At 39.6% G+C, this 25579-nt stretch overlaps 7 protein-coding genes and 1 non-coding gene across 9 annotated transcripts; 2 read left to right on the plus strand and 6 right to left on the minus strand.

Annotated features, from left to right (window-relative positions):
* Positions 1-803: 803 nt before the first annotated feature.
* Positions 804-1896, minus strand: LOC103859883 (iron-sulfur cluster assembly protein 1). Its single transcript, XM_009137477.3, has 3 exons — positions 1516-1896; positions 1317-1371; positions 804-1187 (listed from the first exon to the last, which is right to left on the minus strand). The coding sequence occupies exons 1-3, from the start codon at positions 1814-1816 to the stop codon at positions 1064-1066; spliced, it is 480 nt and encodes a 159-aa protein (XP_009135725.1). The 5' UTR covers positions 1817-1896; the 3' UTR covers positions 804-1063.
* A 650-nt stretch (positions 1897-2546) lies between these two features.
* LOC103859892 (plastid lipid-associated protein 2, chloroplastic-like) lies at positions 2547-3807 on the minus strand. The gene is made up of 2 exons (XM_009137490.3): positions 3306-3807; positions 2547-3216 (listed from the first exon to the last, which is right to left on the minus strand). Exons 1-2 carry the CDS (start codon positions 3752-3754, stop codon positions 2706-2708), a joined length of 960 nt encoding a protein of 319 aa, XP_009135738.1. The 5' UTR covers positions 3755-3807; the 3' UTR covers positions 2547-2705.
* Positions 3808-4603: 796 nt separating this feature from the next.
* LOC103859901 lies at positions 4604-5642 on the minus strand. Its single transcript, XM_009137499.3, has one exon. It carries the CDS (start codon positions 5364-5366, stop codon positions 4755-4757), a length of 612 nt encoding a protein of 203 aa, XP_009135747.2. The 5' UTR covers positions 5367-5642; the 3' UTR covers positions 4604-4754.
* A 244-nt stretch (positions 5643-5886) lies between these two features.
* Positions 5887-8210, minus strand: LOC103859909 (ubiquinol oxidase 4, chloroplastic/chromoplastic). Of its 2 annotated transcripts, XM_018652681.2 has the most exons (10): positions 8000-8210; positions 7769-7968; positions 7502-7688; positions 7340-7433; positions 7096-7211; positions 6889-6997; positions 6713-6781; positions 6552-6623; positions 6420-6467; positions 5887-6304 (listed from the first exon to the last, which is right to left on the minus strand). In XM_018652681.2, the coding sequence occupies exons 1-10, from the start codon at positions 8099-8101 to the stop codon at positions 6096-6098; spliced, it is 1206 nt and encodes a 401-aa protein (XP_018508197.2). In that variant the 5' UTR covers positions 8102-8210; the 3' UTR covers positions 5887-6095. The 2 variants fall into 2 exon arrangements, with proteins under 2 accessions (XP_018508197.2, XP_009135756.1); XM_009137508.3 differs by having other exon boundaries at positions 5980-6304; positions 7769-8115.
* A 245-nt stretch (positions 8211-8455) lies between these two features.
* Positions 8456-14383, plus strand: LOC103864347 (protein KRI1). The gene has a single exon (XM_033275101.1). It carries the CDS (start codon positions 11379-11381, stop codon positions 13398-13400), a length of 2022 nt encoding a protein of 673 aa, XP_033130992.1. The 5' UTR covers positions 8456-11378; the 3' UTR covers positions 13401-14383.
* Positions 14384-18421: 4038 nt separating this feature from the next.
* On the plus strand, positions 18422-21306 carry LOC103859918. Its single transcript, XM_018652676.2, has 5 exons — positions 18422-19023; positions 19725-20177; positions 20264-20573; positions 20680-20805; positions 20906-21306. Exons 1-5 carry the CDS (start codon positions 18637-18639, stop codon positions 20917-20919), a joined length of 1290 nt encoding a protein of 429 aa, XP_018508192.1. The 5' UTR covers positions 18422-18636; the 3' UTR covers positions 20920-21306.
* Positions 19573-19658, minus strand: TRNAY-GUA. Its single transcript is given in 2 exon segments — positions 19573-19608; positions 19622-19658. It is a non-coding gene; the product is annotated as a tRNA-Tyr (tRNA).
* A 309-nt stretch (positions 21307-21615) lies between the features above and the next one.
* LOC103859930 (uncharacterized membrane protein At1g16860) lies at positions 21616-23931 on the minus strand. The gene is made up of 4 exons (XM_009137528.3): positions 22897-23931; positions 22620-22775; positions 22334-22545; positions 21616-22056 (listed from the first exon to the last, which is right to left on the minus strand). The coding sequence occupies exons 1-4, from the start codon at positions 23665-23667 to the stop codon at positions 21864-21866; spliced, it is 1332 nt and encodes a 443-aa protein (XP_009135776.1). The 5' UTR covers positions 23668-23931; the 3' UTR covers positions 21616-21863.
* Positions 23932-25579: the final 1648 nt, after the last annotated feature.

Here is a 25579-nt window from a genome sequence, read left to right on the forward strand (position 1 = left end):
TAATCCGAATGGGGCTGATTTTGATAAACCCGAAAAACCGAAACCCGATTGGATAAAACCGAAACCCGATTGGAACCCCGAATGCCCAGGCCTAATGATTTCTCTCTAATCTCTCTATCCTCAAATAAGGAACATTCAAGTCATGTGAATGTGATCATCATGATTTCTCTCTATCTCTCTATCCTCAAATAAGTAACATTCAAGTCATGTGAATAATGAATATCATCATGATTACCATTTCATGTGGAATCAAATTGTTCAAGACAATGAATATCAAAGCTCCATGATATAAATCTCACAAAGAAAGGAAAAACCATTACAAAACATCAAACAGCAAGAACTACTGGCAAAAAGCAAATCATTCTTTTCACATGTTTTTTGTCAAACAGAATTTTATTCAAAAGTACTTCTTAGACTTGAACCTTAAGATACGTTTCTAGACCTCCCCTGTTTTCACCATCATATACACATATGCTTTAAATGGTGTTTGTATAATAGGCATCTAAAAGTACTATTATAAATTAGCATATTACAAAATCCTAAATTTTATCAAATTTTACTTATTCTCAAAATATTGTATATATTTTTTTTTCTTTGAAGTAATAGAATACCGATTTCTTAAATTATTTTCTCTCTTTTCATAGCATATATATTTACAATACGGAAAAATAGTTCATGTTATATATGCACAATACTAAAAAGTTAGTTCGTGTTATAACTTATAAGTGGCTAAATTAAGTGTTATGAAAAATAAAATGTGAGTAGTGAGTCCAATTTGGTAGTTATAACATGTAATAAGAGTATAAGAGTAACCCGAAATTATCTTGATACAATATAAATCTCACAAAGAAAGGAAAAACCATTACAAAACATCAAACAGCAAGAACTACTGGCAAAATGCAAATCATTCTTTTCACATGTTTTTTTGTCAAACAGAGTTTTATTCAAAAGTACTTCTTAGACTTGAACCTTAAGATACGTTTCTACACCTCCCCTGTTTTCACCATCATATACACATAATGGTATAAAACATTAACAGAAGGAATCAAGCCAGTGTGGTTTCTCAAGCACCATTTGTCTTCACACGCTTCTCCTTGTAGTCTTTCACAGCTGCCTTAATAGCGTCCTCTGCCAACATACTGCAATGGAGCTTCACCGGTGGGAGAGAAAGATGCTTCGCGATTTCGCTTCACAGATAAGAAAAGTACACTTTCAACACAAGTTCACGTAATGCAACAACAACTAAAAAAAACATATTATGTTAATGCCAGATTACAACATACAAATGTACGAGAGATGGAACAAAGAGTAGTTACGTGTTCTTGATGGTCAGGACTTCCTCCATAGCTTTCCCTTTCACCCATTCAGTGGCTGAAAACATCAAAACCAGCCAAACAGAATCAGAACTGGATGTAATAGAGGAAAGACCATAACACATAAGCATCGAAACCCTAATTCAATCAATTTGAGAACAACTAATAAAAATCCCTAATTGAAATCAGAAGGTAAACATACCGACAGATGACGAGGCGATGGCGGAACCACAACCAAAGGTCTTGAAGCGAGCATCGACGATTTGACCAGTCTTCTCATCGACCTTGATCTGCAGCTTCATTACATCACCGCAGGCGGGAGCCCCCACGAGACCCGTGCCGACGGTGGGATCGTTCTTATCGAAAGAGCCGACGTTGCGGGGATTGTCGTAGTGGTCGATGACGTTCTCATGGTAGGATCGGAAGATACCGACGGAGCAAGGAGTTGATTGGCGTGACGTAAGCCCTAGAGCCTTCTTCGCAGCTTGCCTGATCATCATCATCGTCGATTTAGGGTTTGTTTGTTTGTTTGGGAGTGCTCCTGTTCCGCGGATATTTATCGAAATGAAGGGAGTTTCGTTTCATGTGGTTACGAGAAGCCAGTTCGGTTCGGACATAGGTGTGACACGTGGACGGTTCTCGGATATTTATCTCGTTTTTTTTTTAGCTAATTTGAGACGCTAATCGGATGAGATGACTTTTTCCTTGCAACGATTATTTTGTTTTTCATGACCTTTAGCAAGCCTACTCATTCACAATGCATGATGATTTAGAAGACTAAATTTAATAAATCCTTAAGAAATCTTATTTTTTTTATGATAATCATAACCTTATTATCTCTTCAATTTTCTTTAGAAGTTTTGATTTTCTATTTATTTTATCAAATTACATTTTGAAATATAATTTGAAAAGCTATATTCGCCTTCTCAAAACAATATTTTATTTTCACAATACTAAAAATGAATTAACAGTTTTTATCACATCTTATTACCTATCATTTTGCTTTGAAGTATTTTACTAACACGTTTATGCTATTTATAATTATATCTTATTACTCGTTACTATATATTTAAAATACTTAAATTTAATAATTTAAAACAGTTTTTATTTATTTTATGTTGATTTAGTGGTTATATTTTAGTAATTTAGCTTAATATACAAGAAGAATGATATAATTTGCAAGGATGGATATTAGAAATGATATTGAGAGCTAAAAAGTAAATATACAAAAACTGAAGGTGACATTCTTAACATTTGTATATTTCTTTTTTTGTATTTTTTTTATAGCAGCTACAACATTATTTCATAACTCCATACCATCCGAGTTAAAACAAACGATTAACACTACAACAACAATATTAAACACTTAGTTTGTACTTGGCATTAAAGAGTTCAAGGGTTCAAGAGAGGGCTTCCTTCTTTGATAAGCACAAAGACGCTTCCACCATCTCCTCTAGAGATCCTAATGTCCTTGTCCAGATAAGTCGTGAGCAGCCACGACTGAGCACTGTCCCCTGGCAAAGAGAATTTCAACGGTGGCTGGCTCGATATGGTTCTAGCCACAGACGTAGCCGTGTCTTGTACAGATGTAAGCAACCCTCTGATCGGAGTAAGATCAATCTTCTGACCAAGAAACTCAACATACTCCGGGATCTCAATCGAATCCGTCAGCTGAGGAGTCCCGATCACACCTTCCTCGAACTTAATTTGGACGCGTTTGGGGCTACGGATTTCGAATTTGGCGTTGGTGCTTATCGAGGTTGTAGCTAACGGACCAGCGAACAGAACAGAGTTCTCGACCGTGAAGTTGTCTGAATCGATAGTCTGTGAGATCTCATCGACTTTAACTAACGGCACGATCCCTCGTGAAAGCAACGGGAATAAACCAACGAACGATGTGTACCTGCAAAAAAAAAAAACAGATATAATACCGAAAAATAAAGTTATAACGAACGAAACACAAAGGATAAGAGTTTGTGTCGGGAAACTTACGCGAGGATCCATTTGCCGTTGAGAAGGAAGAGAGCATCGGTGGGAGCTGGTGTAGGGTTCTTGGACTCGAGCTGTGTGATTAGATCTCCGATCTCGGCTCTCGTCTCGCTCGATGCGCTCAAACCTCGGTCTGTGCCGTACAACGAGTCCACCAGCGATCTCTTGAGAACCTCCGTTTCCTCCACGGATTCGATTGCTTCCTCCGCCATCAATAGAGCCGATCCTCCTCCCTCACTCGTCTCCGGATCCAACTCGTCTTCCGCATCGATGACTCTGACTCTGAAATCAGAACGAGAAACGGCGAATTCTCCGGGGGAAAACGACGGACGGCGAGTGAGCGCGCTCATCGGCACCAGCGAAGACGGTGGCTTGGAGAGGGGTTTTGAGTTTGATGGGCATTGAACTCGGGTTTTGCAGGGGAATTGGTTGAAGAACTGAACCGTCGCCATTGTTTTGTTTTTTTAATTATTCGAAAGAAACTTCGAAGCTAGTGAACGAGAAAAATGTACATACTGAGTTCTTATTTATAGCCACCATACTGCTGATTTGGCAAATGACGTGATCTCAAACCAAATCACGAGGGGTAATAAATGTTAGCCACATAAATTGGTAAAATCAAAGGCACGATAATCAGACAGACATCTTAAGCATCGTGGTGTGAGGCGATCATTGTTTAGGGTTTTTTTTGGCTCTTGTTTATGGCAAGAAATCCAATTTGACACATGCTGACTAATTTTCAAAATGTATAAAGGATTGATTAGTAAGGGATTCTGAAACTAGGAGTACAATTTTACACACAGATAATCATAATCTGTAATTACGATGTGATTCAATGCTATAATTAGATCTTCAAACTGAAAGTCATAGAGCTCATTAAATTGTATGACGTGTGTCACATAATGCCCTTTAAATGCTTTTGTACTTTGTGAAATTTTGAAGTAAACAAAATACATTGTTTCTGTGTGCACATGGAAAGTACTAATAAATGAAAAAGAAAGTTTCTCTGCAAAAAACAAAAAAAAAATATTTAGGGATAGACAGAAATTATTGTTTAGGAAAGTTGCTCTTTATTATCTCTAGTTCTCGACGAGAATTAGGCGCCATGCAAATGACACGATGCTAGAAACTTCGGCAGTGTACTATTGTCTGGCCGTTTTCTGATTATCGCTCAGTTTGCCAACTACTTTGGTCCTTTAACGGTCGAGATCTGCTACCATGCGATAAATATCTTCACAGCGTTTTTCTGGCGTTTCGGAAAAGCGCGATTGAGAGGAAACGTCCAAACTATATGTTTATTGGGCTTATAATTGACTTAATGGGCCTTCTGAACAGAATATCTTGTATTTTTTTGAAATTTACATCATCTTTCCATAACAAACGAAATGTAACAAACTGTAAAAACTATGTTGATCGAGAATTTACAGCCATTCGATTGGTTTCAAAATATATCTAAGATCTCGATGATCGGACGGTTGCAAAGAGGACACGAGCCTCGGTTGAGCCACAGCTCTCTGGAGCAAACTCTGCAAAAGTATGTCCACAGGGAATAAACGCAGCGCCTTTCTTCCTTCCCATACACACGCAGCACACCGAATCGTTACCCGTTAACGTCTCCATCGACGCCGTCGATATCTCCGTCTCCCTCCCGTCATTGTCCACTCTCTCCGCCGTCTCATCCAGTAATCTCATCAACGACACTCTCCTCGGCGTCATATCAACCGCCGGTTCTCCCCGGTTGTATCTCTCCGCCTCTAAAGCCGTCGCGAGATTCATACCCGAACCCGATCCAGCGTCTGACCCGGGAACGAACTGGATTTCACTTTGTTCTTCGATTTCGTCTTCTCTAGAGGTTGGACTGTGGAGAGTAGCACTAGTTGTTGTATTGTTGATGGTGGGCCCACAGCATGCAATGCATTTGAATCTCAACCGCTCTCTAAGAGTCCGCTTTCTCCTAGTGCGATCGGCAATGCTCATCTGGCGTCGGAGAAGATCAAGACACGTCGTGGTGCGGTGTGTCTCAGTCGTCATCCTCTGAGTCGTTCCGAGATCGAAGTCACTCATTATCGACTCAGTTCTAGAATCTCTTCTCTGATAATGAAACAGAATCACCAGTGAAACAGACGGATCGGCTCCGCCATGAAAGGGTGAGAGAGATTGTTTATAAACTGGGGGGGGGGGGAGGGGGTGTGATTTATGGCGGGAAAACGTTTGTTCTTGATTAATCACCGTGGCGGAAAAATAATTTGAAAACTAAAAGAAAAAGGTAAAAATAAAAAAAGGAAGAGTGAAATTAAAGAGAGAGGCGCATTAATCAAGGCTTTTCCCACGTGAGATGTCCCCATATACGTCGTTCCATAATTTTCCCCAATTACGGGAAGAGAGAGACTCTAACGCTAATACCAATGAGAGCTTTTTAAGAGATGATGATGATAAGTTCAATGATTTTGTACTTGAAAACTTTTACGATCTTCATCTTCCGAAAAGTAAATCACAGTGTACAATGTTATTCTAGATAGTTCAAAGAAATTATAGACAAACCAACCACATTTTATTTATTTAATGTTTGCATAAAACGATGAAGTAACGCTAAAAATGATTTTAAAACAGTTAACTAGTTGAATAAAGTAATTTTACATCATATAACCATTTAAGAATTCTCTCCCACATACATAACAATGGGGAATCTCACACTTTTCCTTTATTTTCTAAGTATATATATTGGCTTTATCTATTCTTTTAACATTAAGTTGATACCAATCCAATCTTTGGTCTTGTATCTTCCTGATTTATTTAATTAGTAATGGATTTCTTGATGCAGTCTACAATACCTTCGCAATGAGCCTCCTCAGGTATAACACATCCTGATTCTTCATCACACTCTTCGTCTTCTAAAACGGAGTGTGGAGAACGGAGACTTCCTAGAGTCTGACAAGCTCTCATCGTCTTGCAGTGTTCTGCTTCATCGTCTCTTATGTTCACAAACACGTCGTATAAATTCTCTGCCCCCCCCCAACAACATAATCACATTACAACACGTTAGAGAGAGGTCTTTACAAAAGCAACACCAAAGTAAAGTCACAAACTGATAACAATGTTGCATATATAAATCGTTACCTATGACCGGCCTTCTAGTATTTGGAGCTCTAGATGTTTGGAACTCATCTGCAGACAAAAATAGAGAGACTCGTACTTAGTCAAAAAGGAAGACAATCTGAGTAACTCAAGAACAAAAGGTTAATCTTTTACCAAACAAGTACATGTCGCTTCCGGTATAGTATTTTACGGCGATGTCAGGTGGAGGCGATTTCTTCAACTCATCTGATGAACAATACGGAATGTAAAAAGATTGTTGAAGACTTTTGTGCAAATTTAAAAACTAATATTGAAAATGTAAAAAAAACAATAACCTCCATTGGTCTTGAGAAATTTGTCATAAGTCTCAAACGCATGACTCTCCACACATTCTGAAAAGTGATCTGCGTCGCGGTAACACACAGGTTAATCAAGTCATCTCGACCAGAAGCAGTTTTTGTAGAATCAATTGACTCTCACGGCATGATTAATGGTTTTAAAAGAAACTTACATGCCATTCTTGGGCTAACGATATACAAGAACACGGTCATGAAGTAATAGAAGGTTGCTACGATCTGGCCCAGAAGACGATCAAACCACCATGAGTTTCCACCCAGTTCCTGTGATACAAAAACCATGCATTTCACAATTTTTAACCAACTATTTAAGTAGAGAGTATGAAACTAGTAGAAGAATGGGAAGCTTGTGAAGTTCTCACTTCCATGATGAGCAAGTGGTGCATCTCATTCCAGCTCTCAGCAAAATGGACTTTTAAATAATCAGCTCTCCTCCACCAACCAAAGGTCTCATACATGTGTAGCACTGACATAAAAGCTGCATTGAGCAATACGTTAACTAAACATCATGTTCCCCTATTGGCATTCATCAGCTCCATAAACTATTGATAGACAAAAGGAAGAAAACATATAAACATATGTATGCCTCTAAAGGGATGCACTTACCAAAATAAGGGACTCTAGCAATGGTTTCAAGCACAAAGAACCTTGGATAGGTCCGGTCACGGTAGAGTGTGTCGAGTATCTTAATCACCGAGTCCTGAGGGAAAAACAAATCAGTTAGACGCACAGGTGATCTGAACACACAATTCAATCAAGACCCTTAACTGTAAGGAAGACATTGACTCCTTGCTCAAGCTTGATGACCGAAGCCTCCAGAGCACTAGAACTCGTATCCGACTCCTCCTCGAGAAGTGGTTCTTTACCACGAAAAGTCTCAGCTTTAAAAGACTCTTCCACCACAACTTTCTCTTCATCGTCTTGTAAAATCGTTGCTTGAACGCGACGAACGTTCCTGAAACGTTGCAAAGACAGCAAACAAGTCAAGAAACTAGAAACGGATGAAAGACAAAAACTTTTTTCAAATCACGCAACCTGAAACTTAGGGGAGGAGAAGAGATAGGACGATGACGAAGGAGTTGACGATGACGAAGGAGTTGACGAGAGGAACTGTACGAAACAGCGGCGGCTCTGGAGCGATGAAGAGCAACCAAAGGCCGTGAGGAGATGCCTGAAATCGCCACCGTAGCTGCCATCTCCGTCACAGGGAATAAAAGTAAAGCTTTGATTTTTTTGCGTCGAAATGAAGATTTTTTTTTGGGGAATTTGCGGGTTAATAGACGAAAACGAATATGGGTTCCCAAGGATGATGGTGGGCGGATATTCTGATGGGTTCTCCACGACTTCTCTCGTGCCCGTCGACGTCATACACCAAATCACGGCCGGAGATATTTCCTACCAAAAAAGGATCCGGTTAAGTCAAATTATCCGACTCGGGTTACGTTCTTGGGCTTCTAATGAAGCATGTATGGCCTAAGGCCCAAGTTTTGTGACACGTCATTACCATTAACTGATTTTCTAGTCCGTGAGAGAGGAGAGTAGCTAATATTTCGAACATCTGTATGGCTAGAAACTGCTGTGTTGTAATTTAATCCCGTGAATTCAATCATGTTTGGTATTTAAAAACAGCAAAAACAAAAGAAACAAAAAAAAATTTACCGGCGTGAAAAGAACTTTATATTAACTACTAGGGGTTAGCCCGCCCTACGGGCGGGTGAGTCTACGATAAAAATATTTAATATTTTAATTATTTTAATTAATTAAAATTTAAAATAATAAATATATTTTAATTTAAGATTATATTAAATTTGTTGGTTTAAATTAAAAGAGCCATTAACGGATTTTTAGTGAACATAAATTATTGAATAAAAAAATTAAATAAAATGTAATGATTTATATAACATGTTAGAACAATATCTATTCACCAAATTTGTTTTCTTGCATAAAATTAACCTTGAAAAAATTAATATATTTCTAGACCTCAATTCATTCATCGGATTTATATTAAATAGATATGTTCATTTTTGTTCGTAATAGAAATTGAAAAATACTCTTTTTATATTCCTTAAAACTAATTTATGTATACCTAAATTAGTTAGAAATAAAATATAGAGAGAGCAAACAGTAACATTTGTAGACTGATCCATCTATGTTGGTTAGATTGTCTCCTTGCTGTTGACAAAAAGGAAAAAAAAAAGATTGTCCCCTTGCTCTTCAATTATAACAATTAACAACTTGAGTGTCAAAGCTAACTAAGACCATTGTATTTTAGGTTATCACATAGTTTTAGGAAGGTTGTAAATCAATCGTTAGGAAATGTATTAGATATTTTTAGCAACAATAAAAAAAAGAAATGTATGGATATGTTGGCAGAAAAGTTGCACGATAGCGTCACCTATTAGACAAATGATTGTTTTAGTATTTAGTTTGATCTTTGATTTTTTTTGTGAAGAAGATGATGGAGCAGCATCAATCGTTCACAACCAAGAGAATTACAAATATTTATTTGTATCAATCATGATTAGAGAATGTATTCATTAGCAAAAAAGTCAGATAATAAGCAAAGAACTTGGGAAAAAATCATGAGAAAAATGAAAATGAAGATAGAGATGGTTCACATAGGAAATGCCAAAAAAAAATACAGAGTTCCAGTTTCTGATTACTCTCTTATCTCATCCTACCATTTGGAAGACCATTAAGATTCACTCAGAATGAACATGCGACAGTGAACTCACCAACTCAACATCACCAGCTCAACAGTGAGATCTCCATACATATAAAAAGCACATCCTAATTTTTTTCTTCCTAATCGTCGTCAACCGCACAATACCACTGGATCTGTTAACACATCCGAGGCAAATTTAAACTCAATGATATTGTTTAACTCTAAGTCACAAGAAACAAATGAAGAGAAGAAAGACGAATTCCAAAGCATTTTTTATGGGAAATACTTCTCTCTCGCGCTTGGGAAGATAACATTTGACTAAGCATCACTTTTCTACGTTCATCAGCTTCCCTAAACATACGTTCCAATCAGAGAATAGTTTAGCTCAACATAGAGTTTTTTTCAACTAATAGATAACAAACGATACACCTCTTAGCATTTTCTTGCGCTTTCTATTGATCTGGATTCTGATGATTGCATGCTTCCCCTGCACATCAGGTTAGTTCACAATGAGTCACAAAATGCAATTTTTCTCAATTGAAAAAAAAAACAGAACTGGCATACGTGAAGGTTATTAGAAATTAGAAGTTACAGTGCCATGTTGAGCCATCAGCTCTTGCATTTTCCTCTGCCTAATAGCTTCTTGTTCATGTTCTGCCTGCACAGAAGGAAGTAAAATGGGCAGATATATAAACACAAATTTTGGAAGAAGAATTCGACGCGTACCATCCCGATTCTCGAGTGGGTTTGAGAATTCACCATGACGAAAAGCTACTGTCTCTCGAGAGTGAAAGGTCGCGACGGAGATATCAAGTGCTGGTTATCTACGCGATACCAAACAATCTTAAGCCCCCATCCCCCGATGAAAATCGAATTACATCGTCGAGATATAAATCCAATAACGCAAACAATAAAAGACAAAGAGACGAATAAACAAAGAACAGAGATCGAAATGCCTAATCAAAGGATACCATCATCAGGTGAGGCTTACCCCGTGAGATGTTATTCTTAGAAGGTCCTAATGGTTTTTAACGTACATCAAAATTTATAGTAGTTACCTATCCATCAAGCAGGATCAGATCGAGACCCATCGACTTTCCTCCTATCTTGACACAAAATTTATACTACGGCCTATCTTGAGCTCTGAGAATCGGAGCTGTTGATTAGCCATTATCGGATATTGGTGAGAGAGCTTTAGGGTTATGCCATTAAAGGCAGACAAAATAGATGATTGTGAAGACGCTCAAACCCTCTATATATATACTCCATGAGCGAGCTTGAAGAAGAAGTAAAGAAGCAAGATGAAGTTGTGGGTATTGAGGGTTCAATTCCGTAAAGACTGCCGTTTTTGATTTGAATCGCTGAGAAGAGGATTTGGAACGGCGACGGTTGGTTAGGTTAAAAAGAAAAATCAAAGTGAATAACATACGTTGTTAGGAGTGCCACGTGTCAACAAAAGCCCCATGCTTCCTGATGATGTGGAGGGCTAAGAAGAAATTTTATAGGTAACTCCCCCAGAAGCTCCCCTAATGGCGACAGTACGGACAATATGTACGGCTCCACCGTGCCGTGTCCTCTTGGTCTGAAATTAACAGATCCGGGTAGCCTCTGATCTACTGATCCTCCCACGACATACTTTGGCCCCTGTTACTGAAGAGTTCGGCGAAGATCTGTGAAGTTTGGCTCTCAAAACCCTTGAAAGTTTTTCTCCATTTTCCTTTGCTCCCATGGAAAAGCAGTGGATCTAAACCCTCTCAAGCTTCTCCCCTATCGACTATGAAAACTCTCTACTGGGAAGATCTTGAAAGCCTCAACAATGCAAACAAGGAATGGTCTTGTTTTTACAGCCGGCCGGCACTACTAGTAGTGTTTTGGTCCCTGTTTTAAAACTGCGATCCAGTGAAAGCTCTCTCTCTTCTCTTTGCTAGGTCCTAGCTCCTACAAAGGAAGAAGTTACTAGAGTTTTTAGATACACAAGCGATGTCTCAGTCACTTACCAGTTCAAACAAAAACAGGACAACAGTTCAAGAGGAGGAAGATGACGACCTTGTCATCCTGCCGGATGTAGATAACTCTGAGCTTATAGCTCGCTACAGACTCAGCTTGGTAGGAAGGCTTTTCAATAGAGAAAGACGCAATGTTGAAGCTCTCATTGCTCTACTGCCTAGGCCAAGCATTTGGGACGTTGAAGGTCGAGTCCGCGGCGTAGATTTGGGGAACCACCGTTTCCAGTTCGACTTCGACTCAGAAGATGACCTCCAGAAGGTGCTGAGTAAAAGACCATGCCATTTCAATAAATGGTCCTTCGCCCTTGAGAGATGGGCGCCTCACATAGGTGACTCATTCCCAAACACTATGACTTTTTGGGTCTCTGCAATGGGGATCCCGACACACTTCTGGCTCGAACCGATCTTCAGGGCCCTTGGAAAAAGGCTCGGCCATGTTGGTTTGGTGGAAGCAAAAACAGCAAAATTCGAGGTTGAGTTGAACGCTGATCTTCCCATAAAATTTGCTCTTCGTGCGCAACTTCCAACCGGTGAGATTGTTCCTGTCTCTCTTGAATACGGTAATCTACATCGATGGTGCCATTCATGCCGTCTCCTCTCCCATGAAGATGAAAACTGCCCACAGCTGTCTGAAAAAGAAAAAGAAAAGCACAGATTAGCAAAAGAAGTAAACAGAGATCAAGGCCTCCAACCAAGGAACGACAATAACAGAAAAGACATCAACAGGAATGGTGATCTCCCTAAACGCCACAACGTAGCTGAGCAGAAACTTTCAAGCCATCAGGAGAGACGCTCCGGGGAAGGTCCTCAAAGAGATAACCGGGATAGCGTATGGAAACGCATTGACTCTCGGTATGCTCCTAGAGATGACCACCGTGGAGACAATCGCAATGCTCACAGAGACCGTGATAAGCCAACTTTCAATAAAGAGACATATAACAAGAGAAGGTATGATGACTCTTTTGCATCAAGCAGACAAAGAGTGGACGCAAAGAAAGCAGAAAAAAAACTAGTCTCTGAAACTCATGGTTCTAAGGAAGTACCTGAAGGCCCTCGTGCTCTCCATCTGGACGTTTGTACTCAAGGAACAACGTCTGATCAGAACCAATTGGCTTGTCGTAGCATCTCCTCTCCAGAACATGTCAGAGAAAGACCTTTTATGCTCTCATTACAGAAAAGATCATCAGGTGAACTGAAATTGAAGGAGAAAGTTGGAGACTTTGGAGATTCTTCAGATACTGTAAGTTCTGCAAAAAAGAGTCTCAGATTCGCTGCCGAGAATAACCCTTCCTCACCAAAGCCCAACTCCTCACCACCTGCGCAAATGGGAAAAAAGAAAGAAAAAAGTTGGTATGAGCAAACACTAGAGGAAGATGAGACGACTGATCATACAGCGGAGACCAACATAAACAAAGAGATACAAGACGACAACAAAGAATTTGAGGACCCTAATGCTGAAAGGATCTTAGAAGAGGAAGATTGGATGAATGAAGATGCTACCTTTGATATTGATGAGGATGATTTGATGGATGAGGATGAACTCCTCTACGACGAAAAGCAGCAGGAGGAGGAGCCTGCCCCCCCTTCTGATCGTATACCTCTGCCGTTGATTATCGAAGGTTCCACGGAATCAGGGAAGGAAACGAAAGAGGCATTGGTTGAGGAGAGTCCGAAGCAATCTGGTTTGAAGACATCGGTAATTGGAAGCCGCTGTGCTCAGTTAACGCCTGGCCGTTCGTCACGATCCTCGACACAGAAGAAAAGAGGAACTCCAAGCCCCACTGCTACTGGCGTCTCTCTCAGACAGAGAAACCTAATGGTGGGTCGGGCCTCTTCCAAGGCCAAGGTATCAAAGAGTGGGCCAAAACTCAATCAGACTCTCTCTCCGGACCAAGGCCAAGATCCAAGTGACTTTGAAAAGGCGGATTTACTTTTGAAGAACAACAAAAAATCAGCAAAGGTGGGAAGCAATAAACCACCAAAAATTCCAAGATGAACACAATTGCATGGAATTGTCAAGGGGCGGGAGCCGACTTGACCAAGGAGCATCTACATGAGTTGTTTCATTGTTTTTTACCTAAGTTTTTATTTCTTTCGGAGACTAAGAACAATCGGAGTTTTTTGCAAGATGTGCAAGTTTCTTTTGGATATGATCATGTTTGTACTGTTGACCCTGTTGGTAGAAGTGGTGGACTTGCACTTTTTTATATGGATGATCCTTCGGTTACTATTTTATATACGGATACGCATATGATCGATATTGAAACTAGACTTGAAGGACACGCGATCTTTATGACATTCGTGTACGGGGACCCTGTTGTTCGACATCGAGACCTAGTTTGGGAAAGATTGTCACGCATGAGTACCAACCGAAGTGGAGCGTGGTTTATGATTGGAGATTTTAATGAGATCACTGGTAACCATGAAAAGAGAGGAGGAAGGCGTCGTTTAGAATGCTCTTTTCTCCCTTTCCGTATCATGTTAGAAAATTGTGGAATGCTTGACTTCCCATATAAAGGAAATTCATTCTCGTGGGTGGGAAAAAGAAGATCCGGGAAAGTAAAATGCAAACTTGATAGAGCAGTTGCAAACGGAGAATGGCACGCTCTTTTTACCCACTCAGTTGTAGAATTTTTACAACTATGGGGCTCAGATCATAGACCGGTCCTAGCACGGATTCAGTCTAGTGTTAAGAGGGGAAGAAAGAACTTCCGCTTCGACAAGAGATGGATCGGAAGACCGGGGTTCAAGGAAGCGGTAATCTCGGGATGGGGACAATTTGATGAGATTCCAATGAGGAATTTTCATCAAAAAGTTACCTCATGTCGAAATAAAATTAGCTCCTGGAAAAAACAAAACCCTTCAAATTCTGCCTTATTAATTAAGGAGTTAAAACATAAGATAGACATGGCACAAGATGATGAATTCACCACAACAGAAGAATTGGAGGATTTGAGAAGACAACTGATTTTGGCATTTCGAGAAGAAAATACTTTTTGGGAACAAAAAAGCAGGGATCAATGGCACAAAGATGGGGACAGGAACACAAAATTTCATCATGCCACTACAAAACAACGAAGAGCCCAAAATCGGATAGTTAGTATCAAAGACAAACATGGGAAGTTGGTAGAGAGTGAAATCGAAGTGGAGAACGTAGCTGTTCAATACTTTCGAGATCTCTTCTCTACTTCTTTGCCGACAGAACTAGACGCCTCCCTTCGTTTTATCTCGGAAAAGGTGTCCAGTACCGATAATAGGTTACTCTTAGAGGAACCTTCGGAACAAGAAATTAGGAGAGCCCTTTTCGACATCAACCCGGATAAAGCACCCGGTCCAGATGGCATGACTAGTAAATTATTCCAAAAATTTTGGCGGGAGATGCGGCAAGACATTATTAGACTTGTCCGAAATTTCTTTGCGACGGGTAGTTTCGACCCATTATTGAACCAGACAAATATTTGTCTCATCCCGAAAAAGAAAAAACCTCGAGACATGACTGAGTTCAGACCTATTAGTCTTTGTAATGTTAGCTACAAGATCATATCTAAGCTTTTGTGCAAGAGACTTAAGAGGGTTATCCCGTGCTTGGTCTCAGAGACACAATCTGCCTTTGTGGCAAAACGTTTGATTACTGACAACATCCTGATAGCACAAGAAAACTTTCACGCCTTACGGACGAATCAGCGATGTAGGAAAGACTTTATGGCTATTAAAACAGATATGAGCAAAGCTTACGATAGAGTGGAGTGGAGTTTCTTAGCAGCTTTAATGCTGAAGATGGGCTTTGATGAAAGACTGGTTGACCTCATTATGTGTTGTGTCACGTCGGTCACATATCAAGTTTTAGTCAATGGGCAACCAAGAGGGCGAATCCTACCAATGAGAGGGTTAAGACAAGGAGACCCCCTCTCCCCTTTTTTGTTTATTCTATGTACAGAGGCTTTGATCTCACTTTTAAATGGAGCAGAAGCAGAAAAGAAGATTTTAGGTCTCCGTGTTGCTAGGGCGAGCCCAAGGATCTCTCATCTTCTTTTCGCAGATGACAGTCTCTTCTTCTGTAAGGCAGAATTAAGCCAATGCAAGGAGATCATGGACATTCTAGATATATATGGGAAAGCATCAGGACAACGACTAAATGCGTCAAAATCATCGATGTTCTTTGGAAACCGAGTGGAGTATTCTCGGAAGCAAGATATAAAAGATGTTCTAGGCTTCTCTCTTGAAGGTGGCATGGGAATGTACCTTGGATTACCGGAACAAATCGGTGGCTCAAAGATGAAAGTGTTCTCTTTTGTACAAGATCGGTTCAATGGACGAGTCAACACTTGGTCATCGAGACTCCTTTCTAAAGGAGGAAAAGAAGTTCAAGTCAAATCTGTGGCTCAAGCAGTTCCGACATTTGTGATGTCGTGTTACTTGCTTCCACAAGGCATTACAGATAAACTAAGGAGCACAACGTCTAATTTTTGGTGGAGCTCGAAACAAAACAGCAGAGGTTTACATTGGATAGCATGGGACGAGATCTGTATCCCCAAAGATTTGGGGGGACTAGGTTTTCGAGATCTCCATGACTTCAATATCGCACTTCTTGCAAAACAATTATGGAGACTTATTCATTACCCGAACTCCTTACTAGCACGTGTTCTAAAAGGAAGGTACTATAATCACACTTCTCCTTTGGAAGATCGGCGTACATACTCACCATCATATGGATGGCGTAGTATCATGGCAGCAAAACCTCTACTCATCTCGGGGTTACGGAAAACAATTGGCACGGGTCAAGATACGAGGGTTTGGAGTGAGTCTTGGGTCCCAGATATAGTGGCTCGACCGCCTAAACCTGCTGACCACATTGTATACAGACTACCCCAACTCCTTGTTCAGTCCTTTATTAGGAATGATACCAAGGAGTGGGATATACAACTTCTACGGGATTTTTTCCACTCAGATGATATCCCTTTGATACTTGGGCTCAAGCCCTCCCGCTCTCGTGCTCCGGATGGATATGTTTGGAACCACACAAAATCAGGAGTTTATTCAGTTAAAACCGGTTATGACCTACTTCGATCGGCCAAGTTGAGTCTTTCACAGGAAGGGGCTTTAGAACCAAGTATCACGGGCCTACAAAGCCATGTGTGGAAGATAAATGCCCCGAGTAAAATGAAGCATTTTTTGTGGCAGGCTATCTCGGGCTGTGTGGCGACGGCAGAGAGGCTTATGTATAGACACCTGGGCACCGATAGGAGTTGTCCTAGATGTGCTGGCCCAGTGGAGTCGATTAATCATCTTCTTTTTGAATGCCCACCAGCTCTTCAGGTTTGGGCTTTATCGGACTATCCGTCCCTTCCGGGTTACTTCCCGAGTACATCTATATATCAAAACATGAACTTCCTATTATGGAAGAGAAAAGAGGTGGCTCTTCTGAGACCACAATTCGATACCTTTCCATGGATCTGTTGGTATATTTGGAAGGCGAGGAATGATAAACTTTTCAATGGGAAAGACGTATCTCCCTTTGCCACCCTCCAACATGCGTCTCTTGAGGCAGAATGTTGGAGGAAGGCTAATGAAAAGGAGAAAGCAGATGAAGATCATGACGATCCTCCTACTATAGAGGTTGAGACAGTGCCCCATGGGATACCCCAAATCCCTACCTGTCAAATTGATGCATCATGGATCAATAATGGCAGTGTCAGTGGCTTAGGGTGGAGTTTTAAAGATCAAATGGGCGTAGAATACTTCGGATTACGGGCGTATAACAGGAGCCTCTCAGCTTTACATGCTGAGATGGAAGGATTACTTTGGGCAGCCGCATGTATGAGAGACAGGAGGATCACATCGGTACGGTTCGAGACGGACTGCTTGGACTTAGTGGACATGATTACAAACCCGATGGACTGGCCAGCATTCGCGACAGAGTTCGAAGAGTTCCAGAGGTTACAAGATGATTTCGAGGATGTGAGACTATCTCATATTCCTCGGAGTCAGAATGGCCGGGCAGACGCGTTAGCGAAAGAGGCAAGATCCAGAGATTATATTTTCTCCCATATAGATCAGACCCGGACAGATGGAGATGCTCCTCGGAGAATCGACTCGTCTGTTCTCCACTTGATCTAGCTTAGATGGGAAGACGACAAAAAAAAAAAAAAAAAAAAGACTCTGCGATTTACATTCGTGTGAACCGGACCAGTTTGATCAAGGGACATATCATCATACGACCGATAGAAAAGTTATGTTAAAATGTGGACACGTTTGTGGAAGCTATTTAGTTTAACTAAGAGTTCGTTATTGTTTTTTACACCAAAATGTTGAGGTTTCAATTTTTCAGAGAAAACGATTTGTTAAATAATTATAAAGACTACAAAAAAAAAATTTATAAAGTGTTTTCGACATGGTGCAAGTAAACCCGGTTGGACATGAATTTTCATAGAAAAGCTCTAGTGAGATAGTTAGGCGTAGATTTTTATAAAGCAAGTACTATTAGGTAATTATGAAGTGATCTTGTAAGACAAAAATAATTTTTATTTTTAAAGTTAAAACGTGATTGAATTCACGCGGTTAATAATCACTTCCTTCTAGTCTTACTCTACTAGTAGTTAGGAATGTTCGATAGTTTCACGGGTTACAAAATCAGTTTGTAGGTATGACGTGTTCCCGTTTTCACGTAATACCAGTTTCGACGAGTTTAAAAACTGATACTAGTATTACAAAAAATACTCGAACTAATGTGTCATCTAGATTTTTATGGTATTTTTTTGTTGTTCGCCAACTTAATTTTTTTTTGTTTTTACAAATACAGCAGCTGGATTTGAAAGTCATACAGAGTCAAATTCCTAAACAATAAACACGTAATAAACTAATCACTGCCTCATTTGATTACGTACACCATTCCACTAGCTTCTCTATGACAAACATTTTTTAATTATTGTTAAGCAGAAGTGAAAATAAAACTCTCTTTCCAACAAACAATCAATCAGCAAACCACATAATATCTAAAAATCAATAAACTACCACAAAAACATATAGGCCCATGTTTAACAATACGTGTGTCTTTTAAAATTAAACATACTTATATATATTAAAATATAAATTCACGAAACTTTACTATTTAAACAGAGGATTACAGGTGGTTCTTCGCATAACCATAAAATCAACTCGATTTCCCTCTTTGTTTGTACTTTCACCCGAAGAATCCTCTTAAAATATTCCAAATCCCGAAACTACCCTTTTTCATGGAGAAGCCATCATCGGAGCAAGGATCTCGGGAACATCTACTCCATCCTGAGTTTCCGCCGTCGCGTTTCCCCTTCTTGAGCACCGTCCTCTGGTTCGACAAGTCTAGTCGCGGCACCGCTCTGCTTTCCTGGTCCGTTTTCTTCATTCTCGTCGTCGGCGTCCCGATCATCTCCCACTTCGTCCTCGTATGCTCCGACTGCGATTTCCACCACCGACGCCCTTACGACGCCGTGGTTCAGCTTTCTCTCTCGATTTTCGCCGGAATCTCGTTCGTTAGCCTCTCCTATTGGTCGAGGAAGTTCGGGATGCGACGGTTCCTGTTCCTCGATAAGCTCTTGGATGTTAGCGACAAGGTTCGGATCGAATACGAAGCTGAGATTCAGGTATGTAAATTAATTTGGTTTAAATCATTAAACACCGATCATAATCGTTCCTAAATTAAAATTAGAGATGATGATATTACAAAACCTAATGGTTCCAAAAGAACAGAAGAAGATGCTTTACCAAATGATGTAATTGATGTGATAGGAAGCAAGAAACTGACATATTTTCATATTAGTTATTAATTTCCCGTGTCGTTTTTTATTGCAGAACATAGTTATAAACTCAAACAATCATTATTCACTAATTTTTAAATAAACAATTTAGCATTTCAAATTTTTAAAAGTTGAGATAATTATTTGAATCCTCATGTTTCAATTCTGGATAAGTCATTCAAAGTTGAGAATCTTTTGAAATATTTCTTTCAAAAGCTTTAAATTATTTTAAAATGATTAATAAAATATCTAAATGTAAGCACTCTTTCTTCTGGCCGACAGTTTTTGGTTTTTTTTTATTTGTTGTTGAAGCGTCACGCTTCATTTTCTTCTTTTCTCTTTTTTATCTGTAAATTTCTTTTTAAAAAAATATCTTTAAAAAAATGGAAAAAAGAATCCGACCTGCCGGAATCGAACCAGCGACCTAAAGATTTGCTGTCACAGACTACAGTCTTCCGCTCTACCAACTGAGCTAAGGTCGGATGTTGTTTTTGTTTGTTAAGTTTTGTTTAAGTAATCTCGTATCCTCTGTTTATTCATGATTACAGAGATCAAAGAAACGGCTAATGATCTTCGTCCTCCCATCACTAACACTAGAAGCGACCTACAGAATCTGGTGGTACATCTCCGGCTCCGACCAGATTCCTTACCTCATCAACCCTCTTCTAAGCAACGTCATCGCCTGCACTCTCCAGCTCTCTTCTTGGCTTTACCGCAACGCCATCTTCATCACCGTCTGCATCCTCTACCAAATCACATGCCATCTCCAGACTCTCCGTCTCAACGACTTCGCACGCTGCTTCGCCTCTGAGATCACAGACGTTGGCGCAGCTCTCGCCGAGCACCAAAAGATCCGTCGTAATCTCAGAATTGTTAGTCATCGTTTCAGGAGATTCATTCTCTTGTCTTTGATTCTTGTCACCGGTACTCAGTTCATGGCGTTGCTTACCACGACCAGAGCTAGTGTTGCTGTCAATATCTACGAAGTTGGCGAGCTTGCGGTAAGAGTTCTTTAAGTACCCTTTCACGTTAAGATGCCTGGATTAGTACTAATCAAAATGTGTGTTTATGTTTGTTATTATTACAGTTATGTTCGTTGATTTTGGTTACGGGAGTATTCATATGTTTGAGAAGTGCAACGAAGATAACTCATAAAGCTCAGTCTGTAACAAGCCTTGCAGCTAAATGGAACGTGTGCGCCACGGTAGACTCGTTTGAGAACCTTCATGATGGAGAAACTCCTACAGCTTCAAATGTTGAGTCACAGATTTCAACATGTCGCAATGAGATGGATACATCTGATGATGAGGAAGGAGAAGGAGACGATGAACTTGACAATACTAAGATACATCCTATCTATGCCAATACCATTTCTTATCAAAAACGTCAAGCTCTAGGTAGGAATAATTAAAAAAAAAATTGTTTAACATGAATGATTTTTTTTGTTATATACATCTAACAAAATTACGAAACTTATTACTTGATGATTGTTCTGTTTTGCAGTGACGTATCTGGAGAACAACAGAGCTGGGATCACAGTGTATGGATTCCTTGTGGATAGATCATGGTTGCATACGATTTTCGGGGTTGAACTTGCTCTTCTTCTATGGTTGCTCAATAAAACAATCGGTATGTATATATATTGGCTTAAAGTCAACCTTCTCTTTCCTAAAACATAATCTTCTCATGGCAATCATTTGGTAACTCTCTTTTTTCTTTTTCTTGACAGTGAACATAGCATGAATAAGGTATTTGATAAATACATAGTAAAATATAGGACTGGATTGTTTTTGGCATGTTGTATTCTATAGAAGAGATGACGAAGAAGAAGAAGAAGGGTAGATATTGTTTCACCGTGGCGATGATATGGTTTCTCTCTTCTTTCAGTTTTGTTTAATTAGTGTTTACAAATACGGAAAGTGTCACAAGTATTTTTTTTGTTCAGTAATAGATACAAAACATGTACGTGGTTCTAAAATATATATGTATCTCTCTATCTGTATAGATGTTTGATTTGTCTTTGAGTTTAATTAAGACATGTATGATGTATTGACTTCAAGTTACTAACTCTGTCTGATATGTATGCTTTGCAGTATAGAGTGACGAATAAATAAAACATGTCATTTTGTACTTTACACGTTACACCGTATACAATCCATGAGCTCTATCACAGAATTTTTTAAAAGGATAAAAAGTCAATAAAGGTTAAACTTTGTAATAAGATTTAAGTGAAAAGTCATCTTTGTTATATTAAGATCTCAATCAGTCGTATTCGTATTAAGAACTTTAGTAAAAAGTACGCTAAGCTCGAAGAGTCGCAACACACTTGACTAAATAGTAAATACAACCATTTTTGCATTCACAAACTGATGAATCTTACTTTGTTTATTCGCATGTTATATATTACAGTAATGTATAATTTTCTTATTATGCAGTGAATAGTAAATGGAGCATAATATTTTTATTTAAACATTTACAATTTGGAGCGTTATGTACAGAAACAAACATTACATAAAATCTCATCCAAGGGGAAACAAGAACAGCTAACATGATCATCGCAAAAGGCAAAGCCCATCTGATTTCCTTTTTAAACCAACCTGGGCCCTGCTCTCTCAGTCTCGTGGGCCTAACTCTTAAGCATTGAATATTGGGGCAAAAAAAAGAAAGCATTAGATACATGTTGGGTTTCAGACAGGGATGACATCAGCGTTTTGATTATCGTCGCACGTGATGATTAGACCATCTGCGTAGGTCGGGAGGAGGCAATGCCACCACCGGCAGCCACTGGAGACAGCTTCTGTAGGAGGAACTATCATCAGAACATTGTCGTGTCTTCTCACCATTCCCATCACGCTCACCGTGCTTCCTTCCTTTATGTATCTGATCATCACCACACAATAACTTATGATTTAAATGTGAAACAAATTGCGCTTTCTTGTAATAAAAACGGTGACTTTAAGGGGTCTTACTAACTTTAGTCCTAATTCAAACTTATCAAACACTGATGTGAAAAGTTAATAGATTTCTTCCCACATCACATGTTTCATCACTATATTTTTCCATGCTCAAGACTTTTAATGTGGAATAAAATCCATGGGTACCAGTCAAAGTAAACGTCTACTTCTAGAAGTAAAGTCAAACAGGTGTATAGCATTACCCTTCTTTGAGACGCATGACACGGTTATCAGCAGAGAGGTTGCGATCCGAAAGCCACTTAAGGAAGCTGGGAGACAAGTCTTTGTTCTGAGTCGTTACATCAGCCACTGTCGCCGGTTTGACGAAAGGAGAAACCTTTGCTCCATACCCTGCTTTTACCAGCGCTCTCAATCCAGATTGAAAATCTGATATGTAAAAATCCGACACGTATTTCTACAAAAACAGAACATAAACCACATCAACCAAATCTTGTCCTAGCCACTAAGTCAAAAACCATATTAACTAACCTCTGCATGTCTTGATCCCCAAGAGAAGCATCGATGTTTTGAATTTGCGGATCTTCCACCAAGACCTTTGTACTCATACAACTCCGTGGAAACAAAGACACATCTTGGTGTTCTTTGGTACGAAGTTTCCAGAGGAATGCTTCCACATGTTACAACCTACAAACACAGAACCAAAAGATTTAACCAGATCCATACAAAACGACAAGGATAATGTGACATTCTAATTACCAAACTTAAAACTATTAAAAGACAAAAACTAAAACATTAACATATATACCCCAGTAACTTTGACGAACTGTCCATCAATGGCGCCTCTAAGCTCCGCATCTGGATACTTCTTGATGAAGCCCAACAACCCTTTCCTTCCCCAAACGCAATTCCACACCAGAACCACCACGGCGGGAACCACCGCCGCTATCACCGCCGCAATCACCACCGGTTTCTTAACCGCCACGGTTAAAAACGCCCCCACGAGCAACCCCATCGCCGCCACAATCATCACCGCCCAAACAACCGTCTTCGGCACCTTAAACCCGACCCGAACCGGGTCCGCGCTCAGGCTCGTAACCGACGACCCGTATTTCGCCTTGCTCGACCCCAAGTTGCTAACTTGCCGGTCCATTTGACCCGACCGTCTGGACCCGGACCCAATCGGACCGGAACCGCCGAGCGAACCGGAGGTTATCAAACCGGTAGGCTGGAGCTGAGAGAGAGGACCCGAAGACTTCTTAACCGTCCCCGAGTTGGGTCTGGATCCACTGTTGGGGTTCGAAGACGAACCGGAGACACGTGGCGGCGCCATCTGCCTCGAGTTCCCGCCGCTGCTGTTACCACCGACGATGAGCGGCGGCGGCGGCGGCGGTCCTTGGGGATCGAGGACGGAGATGTCGAACATCCTTCCGAGCTCGCCGGATTTCTTGATGTCGCCGCCGGTGTAAGGCACAGCGCGAGCCGCCATTGTCGGTGGTCGCGGTTCTTTAGGCTGCTCGAGCTTTCCCGAGACGAAGAGTCCATTGGGTAGCTGGTGTGATTGAATCCGACCTGCCATTTTTTGCTAGAGAGAGTAGCTGAATCTAAAAGCAGAGAACTTTACTCTTTTTGAGTGCTTCAGAAGAGAGAGAGAAGGTAGAAGAAAGATATTAAATGACGAAAAAGGGTATCTGGTGTTTTATATATTACAATTTTGCCACTGAGTTCTTAAACTAGGCGATTGCGTGATCTTTGAAGTAGACAACTGTTAGTTAGAGTTGCGAGGTTTTGTTTTTTTTTATTGGTTCATTTGTAACAGTATCCCCTACTATCGTTGGCGCCTTTTTTTATTTTACGCTTTTTCCACCTATGTTTCTAAACTTTGCTAAATTACCCCATTTTGTAAGTTTCTTGACATAAATCTCCCAATTTAAGAAAATGAGACACTATCAAACCTGCCTTTTATTCATTTCTTAGTTTTTTACATATGTTTATATCAATGTCGTTGTGACGCTCTCACCTACAAAATTTTCATTTCATAGGGTGCAAATCCAAATATCCGGTTTCTGTTTTTTTGGGGTCAAATATCTGGTTTCTTTAATTTGGCTAATGCAATAAGAAAGAAGAAAAAAACACATCACATGTGAGCACTGTTTTGGACTATGGTATTTTGTGTACATTGATTACAATAAAAAAAACATGAAGTCCAGTATCTTTGCCTGTCGCGACAAAAGTGTAGGAGGTCTTTTGACCCTTGTTAAATACAAGCTTAAACATCAAATTCGGAACTTCTTATTAAAAGAAACAAAAGATCGACAATTTTGTTGGTATTATTATTATTTTATTTAATTTTGTTGTAAAAGAAGATTATTAGAGTTTGGCTGTTGAAGTCACAAGAATTGATAGATTCGATTGGTGTTAACGAGTAATAGACCTTTCCTCTTAATGTAGGACCATCTCCAATGACCCCATGCCAGCGTTTCAATATCATAATAAGTTCTCTTACACGTATAAATGTTTTTATGACCTTCTCCTTGTTACTTTCTTTATAGCTTGTAAATTTGCATTTCAAATTCAGAATGATTTGCAATAACTGAAACAGTATAAAATATACAGTACCGGTATGAATAGATCAAACAACCACTTGTTACTATCTAGAGCCTAAGATAATACATCGGTTTGAAGACTACTTGTCTTCCACTATAAATTATTATCATCAAGTAGTACTTGCAATCTTGGATGATAGATTTAAGTAATGATATTAGTTGGGTTTGTTTGATGATAATTTAGGTTAGGGGCTTCCTGATTACACGTTTCCTCTAAATTTCTTAAACATTAATCAATACTTTGTTTAACAATGACATGTATACTGCTTATTGGACTTGGATTCTTATTCTAGCTGTCACTCCAGTGTCAAAATTCTGTAATATTTGAATCAGTCTAGGGGTGATGGTGGCAAATCACATATAGTCGGTGGATGCAGCTGCGAGAATCCAAAGAGATAATATGGGCGCAAATGGGATACTCTTATTTTAGACGTGAATACCCTTGCAGTTTCAACACACCATGCAACTCATTTGGATTTTCTTTTTTGGTTTCTGTCGGATCTAATAATTGTTCACTATTTATATGATTTCAAATTTAGATATCGACATATACCGAATCATCATTTTTAAATTCGTTTTCGGGTGCTTTAAGAACATAATGTTAAAACTATGATATAGACTTTTATCTTCGTTCTTACGTTAAATAAATCTCCACTTACAAAAACATCATTCTCACAAAATCTTGAAAATATTACATGATGGCCATTTGCCCAACATATATGGTATCTCAATAGTTAATTTGAACAAAGTTAGCAAAATACTCGAGATTTGTAATTTTAGCTTTTTGATATTGGTTTAGTTTAACAGTTATTATATAAATTCGAATTCTTGTCACTTATGTTTCATAGTATTGATGATGATCCCAAAAACGAAGAATAGTATATA

Source organism: Brassica rapa, chromosome A01 (genome assembly GCF_000309985.2).
Source record: "Brassica rapa cultivar Chiifu-401-42 chromosome A01, CAAS_Brap_v3.01, whole genome shotgun sequence".
Taxonomy (NCBI): Eukaryota; Viridiplantae; Streptophyta; class Magnoliopsida; order Brassicales; family Brassicaceae; genus Brassica; species Brassica rapa.